This window comes from Filicampus tigris, chromosome 13 (assembly GCF_054856515.1).
Source record: "Filicampus tigris isolate MCC_2025a chromosome 13, RoL_Ftig_1.0, whole genome shotgun sequence".
NCBI classification, from domain to species: domain Eukaryota; kingdom Metazoa; phylum Chordata; class Actinopteri; order Syngnathiformes; family Syngnathidae; genus Filicampus; species Filicampus tigris.
This window is the reverse complement of record NC_141229.1, coordinates 5,394,166-5,415,840: the sequence shown is the minus strand read 5'-3', so window position 1 is coordinate 5,415,840 and position 21,675 is coordinate 5,394,166. Positions and strand designations below refer to the sequence as shown.

General features: G+C 43.4%; 2 protein-coding genes across 7 annotated transcripts in view; both read left to right on the top strand.

Moving 5' to 3' along the window:
• numb (NUMB endocytic adaptor protein) overlaps positions 1 to 12,741 on the top strand; it is a 34,795-nt gene extending 22,054 nt beyond the window's left edge. For 2 of the 5 annotated variants that reach the window (XM_086048676.1, XM_086048675.1), the window contains 9 exons: positions 1,100 to 1,174; positions 4,621 to 4,653; positions 5,119 to 5,193; positions 6,253 to 6,393; positions 6,466 to 6,670; positions 7,472 to 7,765; positions 7,860 to 8,003; positions 9,335 to 9,517; positions 10,531 to 12,741. In XM_086048676.1, the coding sequence (XP_085904802.1) occupies positions 1,100 to 1,174; positions 4,621 to 4,653; positions 5,119 to 5,193; positions 6,253 to 6,393; positions 6,466 to 6,670; positions 7,472 to 7,765; positions 7,860 to 8,003; positions 9,335 to 9,517; positions 10,531 to 11,219 (1,839 nt within the window). In that variant the 3' untranslated portion in view covers positions 11,220 to 12,741. The remainder of the gene's footprint in view (positions 1 to 1,099; positions 1,175 to 4,620; positions 4,654 to 5,118; positions 5,194 to 6,252; positions 6,394 to 6,465; positions 6,671 to 7,471; positions 7,766 to 7,859; positions 8,004 to 9,334; positions 9,518 to 10,530) is intronic. The other 3 variants (XM_086048677.1, XM_086048678.1, XM_086048679.1) reach the window with 3 other exon arrangements.
• A 142-nt stretch (positions 12,742 to 12,883) lies between these two features.
• exd2 (exonuclease 3'-5' domain containing 2) lies at positions 12,884 to 20,812 on the top strand. Of its 2 annotated transcripts, none has more exons than XM_086048680.1 (10): positions 12,884 to 13,006; positions 14,046 to 14,110; positions 14,459 to 14,829; positions 15,630 to 15,880; positions 15,966 to 16,092; positions 16,846 to 17,180; positions 17,516 to 17,622; positions 18,300 to 18,435; positions 19,289 to 19,657; positions 20,521 to 20,812. In XM_086048680.1, the coding sequence occupies exons 3-10, from the start codon at positions 14,476 to 14,478 to the stop codon at positions 20,735 to 20,737; spliced, it is 1,896 nt and encodes a 631-aa protein (XP_085904806.1). In that variant the 5' UTR covers positions 12,884 to 13,006; positions 14,046 to 14,110; positions 14,459 to 14,475; the 3' UTR covers positions 20,738 to 20,812. The 2 variants fall into 2 exon arrangements, with proteins under 2 accessions (XP_085904806.1, XP_085904807.1); XM_086048681.1 differs by lacking the exon at positions 12,884 to 13,006 and adding an exon at positions 13,073 to 13,251.
• Positions 20,813 to 21,675: the final 863 nt, after the last annotated feature.

Sequence of the window (21,675 nt, the reverse complement as noted above, 5' to 3'; positions counted from 1 at the left end):
CGCAACCTTTACAACTGGAGGGGAACAGACGGCGCACGTCATGATGGATTAAGGTTGTTCTGCCGAGTGCCGTTCTGGTTTGAAACGTTATATTTTCCTCCCAACGCGCACTGTGGAGATTTCCTACAATGATGCATCCACTCCCCAAGTGCTGCGTGAAAAAGAGACTTTTGTGTTTTAATCTGGGATTAGGATTAATCATATCTTTGGTCGGGGACACAAGATGAGACATCGTGTTCTTTGCCTATTGTGCTCAGGCCAGTCTGCTCAGTTCAAACGCTCGCATTACAAGCCCTTACTCTTTTCATATTTCACGCAAGCACTCTCGCACGAGCTCTCGCTAAATGCAGTGTTGGAATGTTTTGTAGGTCTGGAGTCCATAAGCCCAATTAGCAATTTACAAAACAACTACTTACCCAATGCGTGTTCGTTTTATCTTTCAAGAAGGTATCCAATATAAATAAATACTCACACAAATCGATTGAATTTTCTCGTCGGTTTTCATTACCATCTCTGAAGTTCAGGAATCATACAACGATCAGATCCGGGCAGCTTTTCCATCCTCGCGAGTGCTCTCACCTGAGACGGGCGAGGGCAGAAAAGGGGCGCGGTCTAACATGCTGCCCTCACATTTATACTGTCTTCAAAATCTAAACATAATGTGGGTTGGTCTCCTCCCTGGCTGGCCCTGCCTATGGGGCTGATCTTCGCCGGCTGGTCCCGTGCCCAAATCAGGGCACGCTGACTTTGAACTGATTATGCGATGTGTGATTCCCAATTTGTTTTTTTTTTTGGTTCACCTGTTGGCTACTATATTGGCATACTTATAGATTCAGATCCTTCAGGAACTCCCGCGTTTTGTCGCTCAGTCCCCCGGAAACGGCGAGGGATCGCGTGAACTGCGACTGACCTTGTGATTGCATTTAATTATGTGTATAAATCAGCAGTGCCAAGATGTCGGGGGCATACAAGAGTCACTCAAAAATAACCAACGTCGCTGTACACTTTTATTATCACGGCCTTATTTAATCTCACTCGGGAAGCCTTTTATGCGTCATTACTCACTTTGGTGTGTGTTTGTGTGCGTGTCTTCCTGCAGTACTTGGGACACGTGGAGGTGGAAGAGTCGCGGGGCATGCACATCTGCGAGGACGCGGTCAAGCGGCTGAAGACGGTAGGTTTTCCCCGGGAAACCCCCCCGGAAGACCAAGCCCCTCCTTCGTCTTTGCTGTGCGCTCTAGGTTTTCTCTCCAGCCGTTTCCCACTCGAGAGGCTGTTTTTCGTCGTCTTCCACTACGAACCAACATTCCCCTGGATGTCTTATTCTCCCTCTCACTCTGTTTGACGCATATATTCCACCAAGTTTGGGAGGGGGGCAGGGCGGGAAAATCTTGCCGGTCGAGATCTATGCTCTGGAGTAAAGGCCAAAGCTCATCTTTGGGGGTCTTTCTCATTGCGATCGCGACGAGAGTTCAGGAGGTTCAGGGCGTCACGGTTGAACTTTAAAGAGCCTTTTAAAAAGTGAATTAGTTAGTTTGAAAAAGGTGGGGTTTGTTTCTGTATACAATATTCACATTTGAAGATGAAAACATGCTAACTAACTACGAATTATGTGGTGCTCAGTTGTGAGGATATAGCGTTTTTTTAAGATTTTTTTTCTCTTTCTTATATGCTTTTTATACAGAACCCAGATAAAAGGGGAGCATCCGCTGCCTTTGCTTGTTTCACACAGAGCTACGCAAATGTTGCTGCAAATGAGATTCAGTGCCAACATTTAGCTGGCCAGCGAGAAAGAGGCTTGTGTGTCCTTTTTAGCCAAATTCCCTGTTATGGCACTGATACTACCTCCAAAGGCGGAAAGGTTGGCAACTTTTAAAGCTTTGAGACTGTATTTAAAGGGACAGCGATGCATCGAAAATGTCTGTATCGGTCAGAACACAGTCACGCAGTCGTATGACCTGAAGGGATTAAATGTGTAAGTGCGCGTGTGAGAGTTAGAAATGCGCGCACATTCACAATACATTTCAAAGAATCACACACAGGCAGGCGTATGATTTCGACTTGATATGCCCCGTGAGCGCACACACGACACAAGCAGCAGTAGTTCATGCGCGTCGACGCTTGAGGAGGTCACACGGAACCCAAGGGCACGCGCCGCTCTTTTATCGCTTTGGCGTCGTTTGGACAACATGGAGCCTGCCGTCCTCCGGCGGCTACTGACCGGTCTCTCCGTCCTCAGCCTAATGTCATTTCTTTGGCTCGCGCTGAGGCCTGCAAGCCCAGCGGTGGATGGACAGTACAGTCGTGACATTTGCATCGCGCGTGCGCGCGCGCGCGTGTGTGTGTGTGTGTGTGTGTGTGTGTGTGTGCGCGTGCGCGGGTGTCTCTAAGTCTGTTTGTCCAAGTACAGTATGTGTGTGCGTGTTTGTAACTGAGGCCGTTTACAGTGATTGCCTTTTTTTCCCAGTTTAAAAATGAGAGACATTTATTTGAAGGAGGTGTTTTTTTTTTGTTTTGTTTTTTTTCCCCCCAGGTGGCTAATGTGTAGTTCTGTCATCCTCATTGATGCTTTAATATGCTAACAGTCCTCATTACGTTGTTGCTTATCCTGCTCGCTGGCCTTCCAATGACTCCATTGTATTCCCGGGAGTCGCAGTATAGTTCTCATGACTCTGTGTTCTGTGTCTAATTGACCTCCACGCTGGCCCTACTGTGATGTCACTTCCTGTGCTTGGTTCTAGTCAGGTTTGTGGTAAAGCCATCAAAGGGCCAATGTTCAATTTGGCTGTAGCGTTAAACCTGCACCGTGAAACTGTGAAAGTTTAGTGTCTCTTCATAGAGTTCATGAAAAATATATTTTGCGCTATTTTTATGCCTTTTGGAATTCCGTCTGAACAAACCGTTATGTTTTTTTTTTTTTCTTTCTTCTTATAATAGAATCATTTGCACAGTGAACCCGCAAAGAAAAAAAAAACTACGGCTGAAAAGATTAATTCTCAGAATCTCCACCTTTTACGCAGGACAGGATAAAAAGTTGATTTAAGAGGTTGTATTCAGAGAATCCTTCCCACCTTCGTACCTTAAAAAAAAGCACAGAGAGATTGTATTACGTTTTGTTGGTGTTATATTTTTTTTTGTCTTTTTAAGCAGGTTTTAATTGTGCTGTTGCCCAGAAATGCTTCAATTCAACTACCCTACCCCACCCCATCCAATTCCCAGCCTTTTAATCATTTCCCCACCCCGACCCTCAGCTTTGCTAACTGCAGCTAACCCATAGCCATCGCCATCATCATCTGCATGTGTCCCCTAACAAGCTAACTTGCTGGTTACCATACTAGATCATGCATTCAAACATCTCCACCCCGGCCGGCGTGTAACAGGAGCAGAGTGGCACTCCTTTCCACGGCTTACCGGCGGGACACAAGGAGGAGGGAGGGAGGGAAGGGATTAAGAGTAAAGACTAGCCTGCATCTGGTTTCTTTTTGGCGGCCTCAACTTGACCTCCGTCAACCCCCCTTCCCCCTACGCCTGACTGTTCAACACTCAGAAATCAGATTCACACCACTTTTTTTCACACGTGAAAGAGTCTGATTGTGGATCACAGTGGAAGCGCTCGCGTTTACCAGCCATTTGAAGTGCTCATTCTGTTTTTGTTCGGAAATTCCGCAAAGATGGCCACTTGTCACGTTGCTACTGACAGACATACTAACCAGCCTAGCTAGCCATGCAGTTTGAGGGCTCATTTTATGATGTTAAATTGTTAGACTTTGGAGATGCGTTTACATACATGTTTTGACCACATTTTGCCAAGGAAAGAGAATCTTTGGTTGTATTATTCCTGTGGAAGTTGATGCATGTTTTGCTGGAGGAAAAATGGCCCTGATAAATATTTAAAATCCCTAAGTAATTGACATCCCCCCATATTGTTTATAGTTGCAATTAGATGCCACAAGATGGCGGCAAAGCACTAATTTATGCTTTGGATTGAGCGCCCAAAAAAACGGTGACTATCTGAGTTGTTCGGTCCCCCCCAAAAAAACTGTGAATAGATCATGCTTGTATCTCAAAGCTAGTTTGATAGCAGAAGAAATAAAGCAAATCCTGTAATGGGGGAAAAAAGTAAAGCAAAACTTGTTTTGAATAATTTCATTAGCTTTTTCTTTGATTGAAGCAGGGAAAGAAGAAAGAATAAAAAATTGGTTTATTGTGGGGAAAAAAGTTAGAGATTTGACTTAAAGGCCATATCACCAAGAGCAAGGTTCCACTGTATAATTTTTACGATAACACAGACCATTCTATAATCATATAACTGGTTGGGTTGGTTTCATTCTTTTGAGCACGCTCTATCGAAGCGCCACTCGTGACACTTCCTGCTCGTTTTTTTTTGGTCGGCGAATAATTTATACACTTCCTGTGTGGTGTGTGTGTGTGGTGCTACTAACGCTGACCACAATTAGTGTCCAGTATTGCTGGTAAACAGTCAATCAATAATAAAACAACCCAATCAACCCCCGTCCCCTTCCTCCTCATACGATTCTTCCAGGTAACACTGTCATACTTTGTCCACTCCCATCCCTCTCACCTGCCCCGTTTTATTTATTTTTTTAAACAACCATCCAGGACAGGAAATTCTTCAAAGGATTCTTTTCCAAAGTAAGTTGTTGATTTGTATCTAGTCCGAGTGCCTTTCACTTTTCTCTCTCTCTCACGTTTAACAAGTCACCCTTTTTTGAAGGCCAGATCATGCACACACATACACGCGCATACACTAAACACACAAATGCATGTGGGGCAAAGGTTTTAGTAGATCAGGGTGGGGCACTTGTTTGTGTGTGAGTGGTGTTAACACCTTGTTCCTCGTCAATGAGCCAAAAAGTGGAATAATTTGTGCGAATGAGCGTCTACTACACACATATGCACACGCACACACGCACTGTGGTCATTGCTGTTCTAACCAACAGGGGGCATCCAAGCACCGACCTACTCGTTTCTTTCCTTCCATTTGGCTTGAATGGCACAGCAACTTTATTTGTGAATCAGCAGGGGTGTTTTTCCGTTGACTGAAGCGTGTCTTGTCGTCCTTTTTTTGTTTTTGTTTGTTTTTTTAACTGTACATAGGCTGGGAAGAAGGCAGTGCGCGCCGTGCTGTGGGTGTCGGCAGACGGTCTTCGTGTGGTCGACGACAAAACTAAGGTGAGAAAACACACTGGACGCTAGGTCCGAGCGATGAATTGACTTTTTCAATTAAACCTTAAACAACTAAAGCAAAAACATTTGAATCTTGTATTTGCTTATGCCAGTTATAACTGGTGACCGATTAATCAGCCGGTCGATTAAATCGGCCAATTTTGGCCCTTCAAACATGGGCCAAATGGCCTTTATGTACTCTAACCATTTACAGCACTTTTACCCAACACTGGTTTCACTATTATTCAGAATTCTGTACCTTAATCTTGTATCCTTAAATATATATAATTACATTTGTTAATAAGACCTGTCATTCAAAACGTAAATCTTGATTTTTACAACCAATGCTTAGGTGAGCAGTGCAATGTTATTTTATGCAATATGAATTTTTTTAATTAATCAATTAATTGGTAATCTGTATTTTTTTCTGCCACGCATCATCCTAAAATATTGTTAGTATTGTCATTTCTATTTCCAACCAAGAAAAATTTGAGACTTGAGATATAATTGTTCTGAGTTACGAGCATGTTCACGCAGCAAATTAAACTTGGAGCTCAAGGCACCGTTCTATTTGCTCTATTAGCTAGCACAATAAGGCCTCGCCTTATCTGCAGTAGAGTAAATAAATGTTCAGGCCATTACTTAAGGAAATAGGCTACTGACTGTAGTGCAAGTCAGTACACCTGCAAGAGCAGAATCATATTCACATAATGTTAGGCTGACATCTGCCGGAAAAATGGTGAAACTACTTCTTACTAACTACATCTGGACATCAGCTGAGTTATAAAAATAACAAATTTAACTAAACCCCCAAAAATTATCATAGCTAAGTATAAAAATAATAATGAATGTGTGTTTTACCATCTGATGATGAAGAAAAATATCAATTCTGCATAGTAAAATATTTTTTTTATTATATGAAATATTTGTATTTTTTGTGAAAAGATATATTTTATGCACAACAAGGCTTTGATGCTAATAATTTTTTCTTTAGTGACAACCTCAAACATAAGAACAGTCCTTTTCTGATGATGGATGACGGCGGTGTCTTTTTTTTTTACACAGGACCTGATTTTAGACCAGACGATTGAAAAGGTGTCATTCTGCGCGCCAGACCGGAACTTCGAGAGAGCCTTTTCGTACATCTGCCGGGACGGGACGACACGCCGCTGGATCTGCCATTGCTTCATGGCCGTCAAAGACTCGGTGAGAACGCCACATGAGGAAGAAAAATTGAACAACCGACGCAAACTTGACCACGTGATACCGTACGTGTAGGGAGAGCGGCTCAGTCACGCCGTGGGCTGCGCCTTTGCCGCTTGCCTGGAGCGCAAGCAGAAGCGGGAGAAGGAGTGCGGCGTCACGGCCACATTTGACGCTAACCGGACCACCTTCACCCGCGAGGGCTCCTTCCGGGTCACCACGGCCACGGAGGCGGCCGAACGGGAGGAAGTCATGAGGCAGCTGCAGGAGTCTAAAAAAGGTGCGTGTCTCGAAACTCGCGCACTTCCCGGGATTGTTACTTGTGTTGGGCTACGGAAGTTGCTGCTCATAGGAAACGTTCCATTTTAAGCTCTCATATGAGCATATTCCCAACTCAGTGATGATTTTCCAGGAACACACATTTTCTTTGACTGCAGGGCATTTTCTGTTGTGGCAGGCGTCTATTAGAGAGGGGCTTTTATTTGTTATAATGAGTAATCTAAAACATTGTTTTTTTTATTTGACTTTTTTTTAAGTGTTTTATTTTTATATATGCTGTTTTTACCTTTGAATTATTTTTTTAATGCGCCTTTCAGTTTATTTTGTTTTACTAGTTTTGTATTACTTTTAATTAATTTTTTTAATTTGTATTTATTTATGCTATATTTAAATATTTTTAATTGTATTGATTATATTAGTACTTTTAAGTCAAAACCACAAAATGGTTGAAAATCTTGAATGGTAAATTCCATATTTTTGTGGAACCGCCTCAATTAAAGCTAATTAAATCCACCACAATTAGGTATAAAGGCAAAATTATAAACAGTGTCATTGCTCATATCATTATACCAAGATACAGGAATACTTAATCCACACAATTAAGGACATTTCTCAAATTAAGTGTCCAGAAAGTATTCACAGCGCTTTCAGTTTTTCCATAATTTAGGTTAGTCTTATTCATAAATATAATGAGTTCTTTTTTTTTTTTTTCCCTCAAAATTCAAAATAAGTCCCCACCCGCAATGACAACATGAAAAATGCAATGGGCTGTTGTCAAGTCATCCATGTTGTTCCCCGACAGCCGAGAGCGACGCAAAGGTGGCGGGGAACTCGTCCGGCGGCGGCGTGATCAACGTCTCCGCCGTTCAGTCGGGGAGCTCGCCGTCGCCCTCGTCTTCGCCGCCCCTTTCGCTGGGCACCCTGGGCATACCCCGCCGGCACGCCCCCGCCGAGGCATTGGCCAGGCAGGGCTCCTTCCGCGGCTTCCCGGCGCTTAGCCAGAAGACGTCGCCCTTCAAGCGTCAGCTGTCGCTGCGCATGAACGAGCTACCCTCTACCGTGCAGCGCAAGTCGGACTTCCCTATCAGGAATGCAGGTGAGATGGGGAGCTAAGATCACACACTTGGACACACACACACACCCACACATTGTTTTTCTAATTGGTGTTTCCTCGCCCCGCCCGCGTGCAGTACCCGAGGTGGAAGGAGAGAATGACAGCATAAGCTCGCTGTGCACTCAGATTACCACGGCATTCAGCGGACCGCCTGAGGACCCCTTTTCCTCGGCGCCCATGCCCAAAGCGCTCGCCTCGCCCCAGTCACCCGTAGCGCCAGGTAACCATCGCCCCGACATCCCACATGAACACTGAACAGTTCATAACACCGTGGCACACTTATCAGTATCAGTATCGTCCCCATAGTGCTCAATCAAATGGATCAGACTTGCTGAAAAATCTTGATACTTGCATAGTCTAAAGAGAAGAAGTATAATAGTCTAAATATTACCAAAAAAAAAAATCGAATCTGTTTACATATACACAAATATAAACCAGAATTTTTGAACATAATTAAAAAGTAAGATATTGGGACGAATCCCGAAAATATTACTGCATAAAATGAAGCAAAATATTAGACAAATATTACAAAAAATGTTAGAATACACAAATAAAAGACAATACCAGCATCTGCTCGCTGTGCTCTCCTATGCCTATACATAAAAATATATATATATATATATAATACAAAGATTGAAAACAATGGTGAAGAGAGATTAGAATAAAAATACATACGCATATACGTACTTTGGAAAAATTACATTAAAAAAGATACAAAACATTAGACACAAATATTTAAATTTGATACAAAATGTTAAACAAAGCCTTTCGCCCGAATTCAGATGGGATTGGCTCCAGCACCATAGAAGACCCCATCCACAATCCCCCAAACATACACCCCCCCCCCCCCCACGGCATCGAAAATAACATAACATGACATGACAATTTAAACAAAAATACCGAAAAAGATATTAGATTAAAAACACTCATTTTAGGAGAAAATACACATTTAGATGGAAAATACAAAGATCTTAGATTGCACCAAAATAATATGAAATACCAAATATTTGAAAAATACCCAAATATACAGTAGATGTAAAATTGCAAATTTGAAAAATTTACAATAATATTACAAGTGTAAGAAAATTTGACAAAAATATTTAAATTGTTACCAGTCAAAGGTACAAAAATATTCAATGAAAAATACTCAGACAAGAATTACACAAATCTCAGAACAAAAATAATACAAAAATGCGCAAATACTACAAAAAATACAGAAGTATGCAAGTAAAATGCCCCCAAAAAAAAAAAAAGTTAAGATGAAAAATACAGAAATCTTATCAAATATGGGCGGGCGTGAACTGGGCTTTTTTCCGCTGTGTTCGGTCGCAGCTTAACTTGCATCTGACGCCATCATCTTCGCTTTTGTGAGTTACATTCTCTTATCGGTAAAGCGCTTCCTCTTGATCTCTAATGCAAATCTTTCACATTTCGGACATTCGTGTATGTGCTCATTTTCTTGTACACTCGATTGACATGATCTGCCTCGCATGTCTAACATTGAACCATCCTTCTCATCCTCCCCTTGGACCTCTTTCACCTCCGCTGTAGTCAACGGCTCCGCTGCCGCTTCCTTTTCTGCTCCTCATCCTCTCCCTCCTCCCCCCCTTCCTACTGCTGCTGCTGTTAATCCTCCAGCTCCGAGCTCAGCGGCGTTGGCCCCCGCTCTACCCGCTCGAGACACTAACCCCTGGGCCAAGACCCCCGCTGGGGTCCCAGCCCCTGCAGTGGCGGGTAAGAGGATCTAAAAACGCATGTGCGGAACAATGGAGGTGACTGCATGTAGAGTAGCGCTGTCACAAATTAATCTACGCAGAATGTGTTGCCTTGTCGATTATTCCTTCGATTACTCGGAATGCAAACATCGGCTCGTATCTTGAAAAACTCTAGTCGGGTCACTCGTATCTCAAAGCACCACTGTACTTCCTTCTAGTGATTCTTCTAGTGTGGTACAAGGGTTCCTTCTAGTGGTACGGAGAAGAATCACCGCCCAAGTACAATTTGATTTAAATCTTAACAAAACTTTTTTATTTTTCTTACATGTGCAACCTATTTGAATTGAATCATTGTTTAAGTGTTCATGTTCAAACCGTGCATAATTTTATTTTTAATGTTGGTTGGTACCAAGGTTATTCTTGTGAACGAGAGCTAATGAAATAAGTCGAACTAAAATTGAATAAAGATTTTCGGAACAAAATGAAATAAAAAAGAGGATGCTTTAAAAAAAAAAAATTTAAAAAAAAAAAGAAATCTTGCGGCATCATATCGTTATAGACTGAACATTAAAAACGATAAATAGGCAAATTTTTCAGAAAATAACAAAGGATATGTTGTAATGAATTTGCAAATAGAGAATCGCAAACAGGTGGGGGAATTACTGTACTTGTTAGGCTTTGAATGTTTCTTGGATCTCTACCAGAGGTAGAACAGACAATCTGTGATTTAACTATCTACCTTTGCCTCTTACAAACAGGGTTTTTCCTGGCTCAAATTGAGGCAGAGGTGGTACGAGTCTGATCATTCGGTAATGTGAAATTCGGGGCGCTTCTCTTTTTTGATGGTTTTAGTTTGGAGCAACCTCCCCACTTTTTCGCTCTCGGTCCAAATATATGTGACTAGCTTGCGAACATATCTATTAAATCTCTTGAACGATCCCATTACGCGCAGCCACCCCCATTCAACGTTGTACACAGAACACTGACAGCGGGAAAGGGGCAAATGCATCTTTTTGTTTTTTATCCAAACAGGTGGTGATTGGTCGTCGTCCACTCCCGTCATTATTGTTCCGCCCACGTCTTCTCCGGTGTTGCCATCGCACAAGCGCACCCCTTCTGAAGCGGAAAAATGGCTGGAAGAAGTTTCCAAGTCTGTCCGGGCTCCTCGACCCGACCCCATCCTGGCAGGGAACCCCTTGCCCGCCCCGCCGTTCGCCGCCCCCGTTGCGCCCTTGGCCCCGGTGGCGTATGTGCCCTTGCTGCCCCCGCGCCAGACTGCTTTCCACCCCATGTCCAACGGGCTGTCCTTCCCACAACCCAGCGTGCCCGTGGTGGGCATCACCCCCTCGCAGATGGTGGCCAACGTCTTCGGCTCGGCCGCGCAACCGCAGACCTTTCCCGCCCCGACACCCGTAGGGGCCCCGGCTGTTGTTGTTCCGGGCCCCTTCATCAAGCCTCCACCATCGGCTGCCACCGCCAGCCCTGCCCGCACGCACCCTCCAAACGGCGGCGGCAGCTTCAACGGGGCGAACAATTGGGCTGCTCAACACCACCCGCCCGCCACCTCCTCGCCCGCTTCCGCCGCCCCGCAGCAGCCGCAGGAAGATGCCTTCGAGGCCCAGTGGGTGGCGCTGGAGGGGCGCTCGCACCAGCGCACTACGCCGTCACCCACCAACCCCTTTTCCACTGAGCTGCACAAGACTTTTGAGATCCAGCTCTGATGACTGTGCCTGAGGAAGGGGGTGGAAGGGAAGGTGTCCATGTTGGCGATGTTGCGGGGTGGTGGCGGGCCACGTCAGTGGCAGGTGGTGTCATCAGAGACCCTTGCCCAGAAAAACATGCTGCTGTTCTTCACGAGTCTCATCAGCATTCTTTGCTCGTTTGATCATCCCGTGGAACTCCACTAGTACTGCCACCGCCACCACCCCCTGTAAGTCGCCGCTTACCCACTCAACTATCAACCCCCCTATGCCCACCAACCTCACCCAACTGGAAGAGTAAAGCAAGACAATGCCAAAATGTTTATTTTTATGCATTAAGTATATTTTAAATACTACGGAAGCTACGGATTCCAACTGACATCTTGCCAAAGGCACAGGATAGTGACAAATTAGCATATATATATATATATATATATATATATATATATATATATATATATATATATATATATATATATATATATATATATTAGGGGCGTACATCTCTCTAATAAAAGACGATTTGATACGTATCACGATACATAAGGTGAGATCCAATTCCTGAACGGTTTATTTTAACGATTTGATTTGGTTCTATTCACTGGGATTGCAAATCATTCAATATGGTACTGCTGAGTTCAATTAGTTATGATGCAATGGGTTTCTTTTCGTCATTTTACAATATAAAATTAATTAACTTGTCTGTAGGTTATAGTAAATGTGGCATTTCATTCAAAGATATATCTCCAATAAAAGGTGATTCGATACATATCTCGATATATTTTATAGTGGAACAATTCGGCTTGTTTTGATTCGATGCACCCACATCTTTTAAATTACAACCGATTTTCTGATTCAAATCGTTTTTTTTGTCACACCCCTAATATATATATATATATATAATGTGTAATATGTTACATATATGTATATTATACATACATATGTATATTTTACCTAAATATAAATATATCTATAAAGAATCTCACACAGCAGTGCTAATTTTTAAAGTGATGTGAAGAGATTTTGTGAAGGGACAGCTGCTTTATTTTTTGGTGTATGTGTGTGTGTGTGTGTGTGTGTTATTTTTTATTTTATTATTTTTTAAACCTTGGTGGTCGACTGTAAATACATAAGACGTCATTGCAGCAACAATCAACAAGGATCTAGCGACAACTGCAGCACCAAACATCGAGCTTACGTTTTAAACTTTTACAACATTTTTTTTGGGGCGGGGGGCGTGTCTACCACTTATCTACCCTTCATGTTTTGGTTTTGCACAAGCGCCAATGACGTGATATGATTGGACCTCCTCCGTCGGCCCGATGCTCAAGAGTTGACAAGGGGACGACAACAAACTGAAACGAACGCTTTCCATTTCGAGCTGTTTGTCGTGTTTTATTTTGTATTTTTAAATCAAAACCTGTGAATATAATCTTTTCTCTGATTTATTTTTCCATTTTGTAATTATTTCACGACTTTATTCCACTCGTCTGGAGAAATATTGAAGTTAAAAGCTTGAATAAATGATGGTGGTAGAGGAAAACTGGCATTGCTTGTCATTAGTTTTTTTTTTTTTTTAGTAATGCTTAAAAACTATACCGGCGGTGCTTGTTGTCCGTTTGCTGTATTGTTAGTCCTCCTGTCCTGTTGGTGGCGCCAATCAGACCCCGGGGCCATGGTACAGCACTACTGGCGCCGATATAAACAGCACCCGGAAGCTAACCGACAAGTTCCTTTAAAAAAAATTAAAAAGATAAATGTACGTGTGTTCGGAGCAGGTGACGTCTTATTTAACAGAACGCACCGAGGTAAGATTGCTTGGTTTATAAATTACGCTTTGTGTTAGTTTGCTGTGACACCGAGTCCCTGCGTTCGAGGAAGCCAGCTGCTTAGCTCGCGGCTGACATCGCTCGACTATTATGAACGTATTGTTTTTTTTCACGTTAAGTAAATGTGATATTATTCAGAGGGGTGCAAAACTCAGGACAGTATATCGTTTGTTTTCTGAAGTGTATTTGACAACGAGCCAAAGGAATACACCCATTAGGTTGAAGTGAGTGTGGTGGCCAAAACAAACCCAAATAGTAATTGTGTTAAATATAACTTGATTCATACTCTTAGAACTGTGCTGTACAGTATCCCTGTATGTAATCATAATTGCAAGAAGGGGGAAAAACGGAAGAAAATGTATGCTTAATCCACACATGGCACACCGTGTAGACATTCACAGTGCAGGACCAGGTTGGACAAACTAGGCTACCGACTTCTCCAAAAGCTAATGGAAGTCAAGAGTGAAAGTACCTTCACCTTCAGCATTTCGGTCAATTGGGCGACTAGATTGGAGGTCATTGCAGTGTGTGCTGTACTCTTGCAATCAGGCGGCAACAATGCTTAAGTTTCTTGAGCAGGCCAGCTTTAACGAACACTTTCTATTTCGTCACATTGATTGGATTTATAGCTCTTGGACTAGGTTATCTAGGTTATTAGCCTAGGGATTGGACTGTCCAGTAGAAGCGTGAACACATGTCAATGTTTGTGTGGTATTTAAGCACATAGTGTTTTTTCTCTTGTGATTTGAATCAAGATCCGATCACAGGTTGAGAATTTATGCAGAATTCCAGATCATTCCAACGGGTTCACGCACTTTTTCTTACTAGTGCACGTGGAAGTTGAGATATTTTCTGCTGCTGACTTTAGCGCATATCACACACTGTTAGCATCATCTATCATTCTTTTTCACATGTTCGGAGGATTAATAGTTTTTGAATTTGGAAATGTGTTTTTTCTTAATTTACAGCATGTAACTTCCTAGAATCTTTTAAAATTTTATCCCCATTGTGTTTGCAGAGAGATGCAGTGTGGCTCCATATTCGCAAAGCGCATCCAGCTGAAAGTCCACTGACAAGGGACTGGTACTGTGTGAATTTATATTCAGTAAAGTCAATAGTAATTCAGCTTTTGTATTATGAATATGGGAGATTGTTGTCAAGTGTAGGACACAGCCAGCACTTGCCCGAAATTGACTTGTCCTTGAATTGCCTGAAAACAGTCGCTAATGCACATTCAGCCATTTACTGAACATGGCTGCCATAGGTTTCAGAAAGCCAAAAAAAAAACCCCACGCAAACAGGTGAATTTGTGAATAGCTAACCGTGCCTATTTGTGGGATTATTGTACACCATTAAAAAGTCACTTTTACTTGATTAAACTTTTCATAGAAATAGATCTGATGTTCAAGGAAGCCATTTTGTGTTTTGAAGTTCTCACTCGCCTGGTGATGGTTCACCAAGGGCCACTCGTTGCCATCATCACGACGCTCCTGGGCGCCACCTTTGGCGGTCTTCTGGTGTGGCGAGCGTTCAGCACCAAAAAGAAGCGGCCACCTTCCATCCAGAGGGAAACGCCGCTTCCTGTTGCCGCAGAAACCGAACGGGGCCACCCAAATGGGGAGATTAAGACAGAAGAGTGCGAGAAGACCCAGGAGGCCCCTCCTGTGTGCATCCCGTCCTCCGAGAAGCTCCTGGCTGTGATTCCGGTGACGGTGAGCTCCCAGGAGGAATGGCAGCAGCTGTGGCCACCGATGCAGAAGGACCTGGCGGCAGTCCCGGTACTGGGACTCGACTGCGAATGGGTAAAGATCAGATCAGCCCAGGGCTAGCGGAATAAATAGTTGTCAATTAATTAATCAACTCTCAGATTTCGCGAGTACTCCAGGAAAGCAGACTTATCTTTGTGTTGAAGCAAGATAAAACATTTGCGAACATCTGCTTTCACTTAACATTTCCTCCAATTTTCTAACATATTACGGATCAAAACAGTAACTGAATCCTCATTAATGTTTGTGCACTTTCTGCCCTGCCAATTTGAAATGTCCTGTTTTTTAATACAGGATACATTTTTTTTTTTTTTTTTAAACCAATTTATTTACTAATGGACAAAGTCATTCAGTGTGCGCCATTTTCAGACCTCTCCTTTACCTACGTTGTGAAAGAATGTAGTAAAAAAAAAAATACATACCCGGGATGGAACGTCTGGATTCTTAAAATACTGTACATTATAAAATACTGTACTGTACACATACAAGTACATACTTTAGGTTATTAAAATAATCATTAGTTGCACCCCTAATATATATATATATATATATATATATATATATATATATATATATATATATATATATGCTTCTGTAGTTTAAAGTGTCATCAAATCATATATTAGCTGCCACCAGATGATGTTGCTTCTAGGTGACACACATTAAAAGGACCACAACTCCCGGACAACTGTTCCACCTTCCTCTGCCAGCTAACAGCCGCGCTGTAATACCGAAATTAAATGAATATATTTCAAATCAAAGTCTCATGTATGAAATTAATTGCCAAAGACACAATCAAAGGACATTTTCGCCATAATTTCCATTTTTTTGCACAGGTATCAGTGAATGGCCGTGCACAGGTGGTCTCCCTGCTCCAGTTGGCGTCCTCTTCAGGGCGTTGCGTGCTGGTACGGCTTCTGGCGTTCAACGGCGCGCAGCTTCCACCGGACCTGGTGGAGGTCCTGCGCGACCCGCACATCCTGAAGGTGGGCGTCGGTTGCCACGATGACGGCAAGCGGCTGACGCGCGACTTCGGGCTGTCGCTGACATCCGCGGTGGACCTGCGCCACCTCGCTCTTAGACAAAAGTGAGTTCCGCGCCGTTTGTTGTAGTTTCTCTTTTTCCGCTCAAGCATTTGCATTTGCGGCTTTTTTTTTTTTCTTTCCCCCCAGACAGGTGCCGGTGAGTAACGGCCTTGGCCTGAAGTCGCTGGCCGCCGACGTGTTGAACGTCTCGCTGGATAAGTCGCTGGAACTGCGCTGTAGCGACTGGGAGGCAGACAAGCTGACGCCGGAGCAGGTTCTTTCACACTCATTTTGACCTCCACTGTTTGAGAAATTAGAAAAAAATATAAATAAATTCCTGGGATTGAATGGCTGGACTATGAAAAGACAAATAGGTCAATGGCAGTGAATGAGTTAAATAAGTACGTGTACTTTGGCCCACCTGCTACATAACTGTGTATATACATATTTAATTTAATGAAATAAATAAAAACGCCTGATAGGTGGCTGCAGGTACAGTAATTTTTGCATTGTAATGATTTTTTTTTTTAATAGACAGCAGAGTGCATGTTTTATAATTTGTTCATTTATCTACCTTTTTAGGTGATATACACATTTTATTTTTGGGTTATTATTGTTGTCGTTATTATAAACTGAGTTATCGTTAAATATGCTGAGAAAAATGATGCCTAGTAAGTTTGCTTTTCGGTTTCTTAGGGAAAACAAATAAAACAAAATAAAAGGTTAATGTTGCAAGTCATTGGTAGGGTTTCGAGCACGGGGCTTCATGTGGGTTTTGAAGTAGGGTTTCAAGCCATGTTTAGTATTTTCTATTCGTTTTTTTTACGCCTGTTGTTCGGTTTCAAATTAGGAACTTTAGTCAGTGTTAGTGCTTATTAGATCATGTACATACTAGTGAATTAAAAAAAAAAGCACTGTATAAATATTTTAAAAATAGTTCTGATATATACCGGTAATTTGTAAAAAAATTTTTTTACTAATTTATACTAAACATATGATTGTTTTTTTTTTGTTTTTTTTTTTTTAGACGACGTACGCTGCCAGGGACGCCCAAGTGTCCGTCGCCCTCTTCTTCCACCTGCTCGGCCTCCGCCCTGAAGCCCAGTCCACTTCCGCCAACGGGTTTTCCTACACCGCGTTGGCGACCCACTGCCAGGGGTTGGTGGACGTGCCCTTCAGGGGGCGGGGGGCGGACGAGCGCATTGGCGACGACGACGGCGGCGCAGAGAGGACGAGGCGAATGCGCAGGCCCCTGAAGGGCACGTCCTCGAGCCCCGAGAGCCCAGCGTACGGAGATCAGCGAGTCCCGGACCCCAGGAAGAACAACAAAAGGAAGCCTCTGGGCGTGGGCTACTCTGCAAGGTGGGCTGGAGTTTTGGCTCTTGCGTATTGTCAATACAGCTTTTTCACCATGGCGTCACACATACATCTGGTTGGCCAAACGCTCAAGCTGTCTATGACAAACGTTTACGTGCCATCCGAACAAGGCAAAAAAATGGGCTCGATGGCTTAAACACGGATGGTAAACGAATGTCCGGGGAGTAAAAACCCTGGCACAGTTTGGCTTTAGCCACAGGCCGCTAAAAGAGCTCGTCGCCACCTATCTTGTCATACGAAGTTACCCCGGTGTCTTTTGTTTCTAAACTTTATGAAGAGGTCTATCCGAGTGAACTAAAACGCTTCCTGTTGTGTCGCAGGAAGTCCCCGCTGTATGACAACTGCTACCTGCACGCCCCCGATGGTCAGCCACTTTGCACGTGCGACAAGAAGAAAGCCAAATGGTACCTGGACAAAGGAATAGGAGGTCCGATTTGTCTTTTTACCACGCCGCTGTTCTATGTACAGTTCAATAATTGCAAATGAAAATATGAAACTGCAAACTTTTGGGAGGTTGGGGGCAGCAGGCTTTTTTTTTTTTCGACTGTAAACGCAACCAACATAGAATCCAGCGACCCAGTTATTTTTCACTTCTGCGGTGGTATCGGAGACGGTAAGAGGGATCCCGGAAAGTCCAGGACAAAGGTGTGAAGTTTATCACCAGATGCGCTTCACCCGCCTTGTTGTGTTGATAGCAAATGTTGCTATGTGACACGCTTGTGGACCTCTTTTAAAGGTCGTAGTCACTGTGTCTGTTTGGTGGCATGGCGTGTACTTCATTAAACTTGGACCAGGGGAAGCTAAGGAGAGAGTTGTCTCAGGTCATTAGAAAAAAAAAAAAATACAAACATGATAAAGTTAGAGGCTAGAAGATCATCTTCGAACACTTTATGTTCCTGTGACAGTTGAGCACATAATTATTCCGAAATTTAAAATCTCCGCGACCGTAGCCAAACCTCCCTGAGTGTGGCCACAGAAAGAAAATTCATGTCAAATTAAAGGGATGGATATTACAAATGGTTACAAAGGAGCACGGAACAAATTCCAAAGAAATGAAAGAATACTCCCAGGTCAAGCCAGGTGAATGTGTCGCTTGTGCTCCAGTGCTCCAGAGTGAGGACCCGTTTGTGGTGCGGCTTCTGTTTGAGCCGTCGGGACGTCCGGACAACGATCAGGACTACTACCTCACGGCCAAGGAGAACCTCTGCGTGGTCTGCGGGAGAGCAGATTCCTACATCAGGTCTGATTTTTTTTTTTTTTTTTTACCTTGAATGTTTTCAACCCAAAAATGATTCCCGAAGAGTTTTGAAGGGGACTAGAAGCCAGAGTTAGGTTTAAAAATAGGGTTTCGAGACAGAGTTGGGTGTGAGTGACTGTTTCAAGTCAATGATTGGAGTTTACAAATAAGCTTTCAAGTTTAATATCAAGTATTGGGGTTTAAAATGGCAATTTTTCCAGTTAGCATTTGGGTTTGGAAAAAAATAAGGTTTCAAGTGACTGTTCTGGGTTTCAGTGTAAGGTTTAAAACTAGGGTTTAAAGCCAGTTTGGGTTTCAAGTGACTTTTTTTAAGTTGGGGTTTTAAGACAGTGCTAGGGTTTAAAATAGGGCTCGAAGCCAGAGTTAGGTTTACAAATAGGGTTTCAAGACAGTTGGGTGTGAGTGACTGTTTCAAGTCAGTGATTGGAGTTTACAAATAAGCTTTCAAGTTTAATATCAAGTATTGGGGTTTAAAATGGCAATTTCCAGTTAGCATTTGGGTTTAGAAAAAAATAAGGTTTCAAGTGACTGTTCTGGGTTTCAAGCCAGTGTAAGGTTTAAAACTAGGGTTTCAAGCCAGAGTTTGGGTTTCAAGTGGCTTTTTTTAAGTTGGGGTTTTAAGACAGTGCTTGGGTTTAAAATAGGGCTTTAAGACAGAGTTAGTGTTTTGAACCAGTGTTACGGTTTACAATTGGTGTTTCAAGCCTGTGTTTGAGTTTAAAAATAGGCTGCGCTTTTCTCGATGTTCAGTGACGTTGAGCTAGCGTGACTTTTGAAAGCACGACGCGGCATCGGCGCGATGACTAAAGCGGTGCCGTCTGCCGCCGCCCTCCAGGAAGAACATCGTCCCTCACGAGTACCGGCGGCACTTCCCCAACGAGATGAAGGATCACAACTCTCACGATATCCTACTGCTGTGCACCAGCTGCCACGCCGCCTCCAACGTGCACGACTCCTCCCTCAAGCAGCACCTGGCCGACGACTTCGCCGCCCCGCAAGGCTGCGAAGAAGGCGTTCGGCCCATGGAGGACCCCGAGCGGCGCCGGGTGCGCTCGGCGGCCCGGGCCCTCCTCAACGCCAGCGGGGGGCTGCCCGAGTGGCGGCGGAATGAGCTGCGGGAGCTCATCAGGAACTTCCTGGGCGTGTGTGAGGAGCGAGAGCTGACAGAGGGCGAGCTTCGGCAGGCCGCCGCCTTGGAGACCAGGTGGGAGACTGCACACGCTTTCATTCGCTGTATATTCATTTGGGTTCTGTTGCGGTGAGTGTCTCAAACCTTGGTTAGGGTTTCAAGCTATGGTTTGGATTTCAAGACATGATTATGGTTTTAAATTATGTTTTCAAACCTGGGATAGGGTTTGAGTTATTATTTCAAGACAAGGTTATCAAGTCTGGGTGTTTCAAGACTTGGTAAAGGATTCAAATTAGGGTTCCAAGCCTTAAAGCGGAAGTCAACCCAAACATATTTTTTTCAAGAATATGTTCCCAGCAGAACCACTAGTTGAAACGCGTCATTCTGATTAATTTTGCATTTGTGGAATATAAGTTCAGCAGCAAAATGCACTCCTTTGTAACCATCTCTGGGGGCGGCCATTTTGTTTTCCGTCGACTGAAAATGACATCACAACTGCTCACAACAACCAATCACGGCTCAGATTCAGGAAACAGGTGAGCCGTGATTGGTCGTTGTGAGCAGTCGTGATGTCATTTTCAGTCGACAGAAGACAAAATGGCCGCCCCCACAGATGGCTAAAAACGAGTGGATTAACACTTATTCCACAAACGCAATATTTATCAGAATGCCCTCTTTCAACTTGTGGGCTTGCATAGAACATATTCTTGAAAAAAAAAAATGTTTGCGTTGACTTCCCTTTTAAGCCTATTTTAGATTCCAATTAGGGTTTAAAACCGGGGATAGGGCTTCAATTCAAGATTTTGAACAAAAATTTTAATTTCAAGCTAGGGTTAAGGGTCCAATCCACATTTTAAAGTTTAAATGTTCATTTTGGAACATTTCAACATGGCGTTGGGTTTTCAAGAAAGCAAAGGTGTGTGACTGTCTCTCCGCAGAATTTCAAATGAGGCATTTGTGCCTCACGGCCTGAAGGTGGTGCGCGCCTTCGCCGAGCGAGGCCCGCGCGGCCTGATGGAACTGGAGCGGCGCTGGAGGCAGCACTTTCTGACCTCCATGCGCCCCAAACACCTTCCGCCGCTCTGGTGCGTGCAGCACAACCACCTCAAGCTGCTCCGCAAGTACGAAGACGACCTGCCCATCAAAGTCAACTGAATGGCGGTGGCCCCGCCGCCTGCCAGTCACCACGCCGTGGTACCATTTCACTTTTTAAAGACACACACACACACACACACACAAAAAAAGCTACAGAGATCACGATGAATTTGTGAAATTTACAAAGATTATTTTTTTAAAAGCCTGCTCGTGTGCTTTACACATTGCAGCTTAGCAGCTAATGCTAACGAGGGTCATCCTTAATGTTTCTTGTCGCTCTCGCCCACTTTTTTTCTGCTGTCTATCGTGAGTCTCGCTCACTAGAAGTTGTGCTCTTTAAAAATGTCATCTTTTTTGATCCCCTCTAATTTATTTTGAAGATGAAATTTTGACCAGCTTTCGCAGTGACGAGGAGCAACGCTAATGCTTCAACGCTTACGTTTCTTGTTGCTCCGGCCTGCTTTTTTTTTTCCACCTGACTATTGTCCTTTTCAGTCAATAGATTCATTTGTGCTCTTTGAAATTTCATCTTTTTGGATCCCCTTTAATTTATTTGATGAGATTTTGACCAGCTCTCGTAGTGGATTGGGGTGGGGCCGATGCTGTTTTGTGTGCCCCCCACCCGCTTCCCTCGACTATTGTCCTTTCAGTCAATAGATCATGTTGCACTCTTAAAAAAAATGTCTCCTTTTTTTGTTCCCTTTCAACTTTTACGAGACGAAATTTTGACCAGTGTGTTTGTGATTGAGGGGAAAGGGGGGGGGTGACACTTATGCTGCATGCTTAATATTTGTCGTCGCTCCCACCCGCTTATTTTCCTGACTATTGTCCTTTTCAGTCAATAGATGAAGTTCCACTCTTTTAAAATGTGAGCTTTTTGCATCCCTTTAATTTATTCAGGGTGAATTTTTTCGTCAAGCGCTCACATTAGCAGTAGCAACAGCAATGCTAAATCTTTAAACCCCTCTATTGTCCATTTCAGTCAATAGATCATGTTG